The sequence below is a fragment of the Montipora capricornis genome, chromosome 9 (assembly GCF_036669925.1).
Source record: "Montipora capricornis isolate CH-2021 chromosome 9, ASM3666992v2, whole genome shotgun sequence".
Classification (NCBI taxonomy): Eukaryota; Metazoa; Cnidaria; class Anthozoa; order Scleractinia; family Acroporidae; genus Montipora; species Montipora capricornis.
In genome coordinates this window covers 9,544,075-9,549,074 of record NC_090891.1, presented here as the reverse complement: position 1 = coordinate 9,549,074, position 5,000 = coordinate 9,544,075, and the positions used below count along the sequence as shown (strand labels likewise).

The 5,000-nt window shown below is 38.8% G+C and overlaps 1 protein-coding gene across 1 annotated transcript in view; it reads left to right on the top strand.

Moving 5' to 3' along the window:
- Positions 1–5,000, top strand: part of LOC138015722 (mitochondrial ornithine transporter 1-like) — a 12,503-nt gene that overhangs the window by 837 nt on the left and 6,666 nt on the right. The window contains exons 2-4 of the mRNA XM_068862837.1: positions 1,659–1,831; positions 2,324–2,415; positions 4,647–4,716. Of these exons, the coding sequence (XP_068718938.1) occupies positions 1,659–1,831; positions 2,324–2,415; positions 4,647–4,716 (335 nt within the window). The remainder of the gene's footprint in view (positions 1–1,658; positions 1,832–2,323; positions 2,416–4,646; positions 4,717–5,000) is intronic.

Here is a 5,000-nt window from a genome sequence, read left to right as displayed (position 1 = left end):
TGTCCGAATTAAAGGCCTTGGTATGGTTAGTCTTAATAGAAGTGATCTGTGATTATGAATGGGACTGGCTCACATGGCTATAAGCCAATCAAATCCCATGGATTGATCACCTCCACTCCCCCTCCCCTACCCTAACCAATAATAAGACTATAAATTACGTTAATGGGGGTTTCCTTATGTCCCCCATATCACTGACTGACTGCAATAATATTTAAAGAAGGATAATCCAAAATAATACAGTTTTGTGGATATTTTATTTTATTGGGTAGTTATTTAGGAACATTTTCCCACTTTTTGGTTTGCTGAAAGTGGACCCTTGAACCTTCTACATTGTAAGAAAAAAATGACAAAATTGTTCTGTGGAAAAAAATCACAAGGGTGCATGATAAGTCATAAAATTGGCTTTCACAGTAATGACCAGAGTACAATTCAGATAATTGCTGTAAGTGCCAGTGGCAACACTATTCTCATCCAAAATCTTGATTTGCTCAGATGTTGGTCATTTTCTGAACATGAAATGCCTTTATCCAGTGGAAGGATTTTTTTAAGACAATTAGTGTGCCTGCTTCAGACCTGTGCATGATCTTGTAGATCTCTGATTAAAGTTAATTATTTTATTCACAGTATACTTGTTTGAAAGTGTTGCTTTGTAATGTCTAATGCAATTTATGCGCTGGAGGAAGTATTCATCAATTGCTTTACCAATGTTTTTTTGAGGGGAATACAGTGTGCTTTTGTGAGTTTTTCAATTTTCTATGCAAGAGATCATTGTGTCCTGTGTCACAGGGGCCAACAACTGTGATGGATAAGATACTGATAGAAGGAGATGCCATGGACATGTATTTGAGAGCTTTTGAACAACAAACTACGGTATACCAGATGCTGAGACAGTCTGCCATTAACTTATCTACCTAATCGAGCTTGTTGACCAGCTAATGAATCAAATCAATCGCCCACTGAGGCAAACAAATAAACAAAATGCGTATTGAAGTACATACAATTACAACTTCTGATAATTGGACATTTAGTTCAAGTGAAAGACAACTACTGTTGCTCAAATATTAACAGATTTCATAACAAAACGAAACTCATATACTGGCAAAAGTACAAAAATTTACCAGAATGCTTTTTAGTCACTCTTCATTGTAAAAACGTCACATTTTATAGGTAAAACTTGCACTTGTAAATAATGTTGATTGACATTTAACAGGTAATATGACATGTACTTAAACATCATAAAGACAGTGAGAAAAAAAGAAAGAGAATTATCTTTTTGGACTCTTTTGTAAGTCTGTCAAACAAAATTACTGTTGAGGCTGTTTTCCTAGTACAATAGTTTGTACATTTCCCTTGCTATCCTTAGCTTTCTGCATTCATTCATAGTCGCAAGTTCAGAATTACATTGTACTTTTCTTTTCACGAGTACCCTTGCAGCACTTGACTTCTCTGTAGTAATACCGGTAGTTTTTTCGTTATTATGAGCAGATGTTGAACCCTCTCCCATTTGTCAAAGAATGCTTAAATCTGATTTTTGCTTCAGTTTTCTCTTTTCAATGTGTAATAAATGAAAAAAGGAATTATAATAAATTATTGTTATTCCACTGTTCAATTTCTTAACAGTTCAAAAAATAATAATATTTGTTTCTCTGGATTTTTAGTGGAGCATTGCAAATGACAATTCAAATTATTCGTGAGGATGGTTTTCTTGGTCTTTTTCGTGGAATGACTTCTACCTTGGCTCGTGAGGTGCCTGGCTACTTCTTTTTCTTTGGCGGTTATGAGTTGTGTCGTTATGCCCTAACACCAAAAGGAAAAACTGTTGATGACATCGGTAAGAGAGATTTTGGTTGATTTACATGTACTAGCTAAAGGTATTTAGCTTTACCAATTTAAACCATAGTCAAGGACATCACATTCAGATTCCAGGGGTAACTTGTAGTCTTTCTGGCATCAATAGAAGTAGAGTAATCTGTTTTGCCAATGATGTTAAATATCAGGCTAGAATACATGTAGGTCCCATGGTTGCCAGTGACAGTGAGTGAGTAGAAGATGATGTTTGGATGATGAAGATGGTCGGAACAACTTGAACATAAAGTGCACCTGTACTCCAAGATCTTTTTGCTGCCATGAAGATCTTTCCTTACAGGTTTTGCAAGCTTTAGGAAACAAGTGCAACACATAAAAAGTGAAACTTTGACATGTCTAGGTGTACTGACAAGCAAAGTGCTGTTATTAGTTAATGTGAGTGTTCAAGAGACAAAATGAGACAAGATACTTTATTAGAAACAATACCTGTAATTAATAATGTGTTGCACCTATACAGGTCCCCTTCGGTTGATCTTTTGTGGTGGGATGGCAGGTGTGTCCTTTTGGTGTTCTACTTTTCCTGCTGATGTAATAAAATCTCGCATTCAGGTACCTATCCTAATAATAAATAATAATAATAATAATAATAATAATAATAACAATAACGGTATTTAGCACTGGGGCACTAATAGGGGAGATTGTACAGGAATCAAATCAAATGAAGCCAACTCATATCAAATCATATGTTGGTTTTTGAGGAGTGGGGAAAACCGTAGTACCCAGAGAAAAACCTCTTGGAGGAGACTAGGGAACCAACAAACTCAACACACCTATGATGCCAAGTCTAGGAATCAAACCCAGGCTACATTGCACTAGCTCTGCTAATTGCTAGTTGGTGATTTTCTCATCCTTTTTAGTCTCCATGTTCCTATCCCAAGGAATAGAGAAAATGGCAAACATCCACTCTTGAGCTGCTCAATCCACCACAGTAACGTCTGGACAATTGCAACCAGATCTCCACATTTCCAACCTCCAACACCTTCACCTCATCTGGAACCTCCTTATACCACACATCAGCACACTTCACACCATACCTCTGATGAGGCTCCCAGTACTCCCTCAACAACCATCCAATCATGAGATATGTCCAGGTTTGACCCTAATTAGATGCACACAGATTTCAATAAGCGTCATGGAGTGTCCCCTTGCTTTTCTCACCAACTTCAACATCACTCGTGTCTCAGAATACAGACAATTTATGTCACAAAGTGTCCCCCAAATGCTGCTCTTTAAGTAAAGATTAACTGCTGCATTTACCCAAAGCTAAAAATAACGCTAACCTTTACGCTTACCTTATTGTTGAAAATAGGTAGCAAATGCTTAGACTTAAAGGGACACTTCGTGTTGGATGTCAAAATTGGCCATGCATCTAATTAGGGTCAAACACGGACGTAACTGCCAATCACGCCTCCTCCGATACTCCCTCTGCGCCAAACCAGTACAACCACTCTCCACATGCCCAACCCACTCCATTTGCTTGTCACACACTCTACACTTTGGATCTACTGTGCATTCTTCTTTTCAATCATGGCCCAAACATACTTCGTTCGCAAAGCCTGCTCCTGAGCAGCAGAAACTTCCCCCCTCTCCCCCTACCCTTGCTCTAGTACCCAGCTCGAAGCCCTTGCCATGACTTCCCATCAGCCAGTTCACTGACATCCCTCATAAACTTCCTGTGCGATCTCTTCTCCCGAAATGTCTCCTTCCTTGCTTTCTCCTCCTGCTTCTTGTTCTTTTTCTTCAAGATGGTTTCTCCCGACTCCAACATCTCCAACAAGGTTCAACATCCACTTGTCACTCATCTTGACGTGTCCAAACAGACCAAGTTCCTCCTCCTTTACACAATCATACACACTAATTGATCCCTTTGTGCCATCCTTCCTCTTCATGTACAACCTTACTACACTCCCTTCTTGTGGAATGCCCCAAACATTGTTGACTACTTCCTTATCTTCACATCCATTGCCCTCAGTTCCCGATCACTCCAATCCAAAATCCCTGCATTGTACCTCACCACACCTATAGCCCATGCATTTATCACCCTCTTCAAATTTCCACCACACAACGTCGACCTCGCCAACAGTTTTGCCCTCATCAAATACCCCTGCTTGATCTTCTCCTTCATCTTCTTCTGCATAATATCTGCACTCTCCAACACACCCAAGTACGTTGTACCCATTCATGTCCACCTCACCCATCACCTGACCATGGGGCAACACAATTCCTTTACAACAAACCTTCACCCCCTGCTTCAGCATGAACACAGCACACTTGTCCAGCCCAAACTGCATCCCTTTGTCTCATTAACAAACCCACATAACATTGAGCAAACTCTGCAGCTCCTCTTCAGACCTTCCATAGGGCTTCAAATGGTCCATGAACAACAAAATTCATGGTTGGTCAACCTCTGATCTTTCCCTGAAGCTTGTACCCAATATTCTCCCCTTGCATTAACATGGTGAGAGGATCATTGCAAGAACATGTATATCTATCTAACTTGATCACCTTTTGATTCACTATGAAATTTGTCAGTCATACATGTGGTTAGTTCTTCCATTAGATATATCTACCAGCACCACTAGGAGGAGTACTACTACTATTACTACTATTAATAATAATAATAATAATAATAATAATAATAATAATTATTATTATTATTATTATTATTATTATTATACCAGTCACCTTACTTGTTTGGTTTGCCTGGGAACAAAATAATAAAGTGTGAGGTTGATTTAGTATTTTCTAAAACATTGTAAATTTGAATTGTCTTTGAACAGATATTGACTCAAGGGTCAAACCAAGTACCAGGATTCTTTGAAACAATGTTTGAGATTGTACGCAAGGAAGGTTTGTGAATAAAAAGCAACCCATATTATAAAAGGGTCACTCAGATGAAAAAACAGGGCACAAAGAGAGACTGCTGAAATGACTGATTAAGCCTAAGCGCTCGTTTCAGTGATTAGGTCTAAGGGGTGGTAATAACCACTGCGTAGCCGCGTAGCTGTTGTCGGTCAAATCCGTTCTCCGGTCGAATCGGTTTTTACCTACTAGGTTAAATTGGTGATCCTCATTATTTTGATTAAAGCAGCTATCAACCCCACAAAAATGACTGTAAACACCTTTCCCTTCCC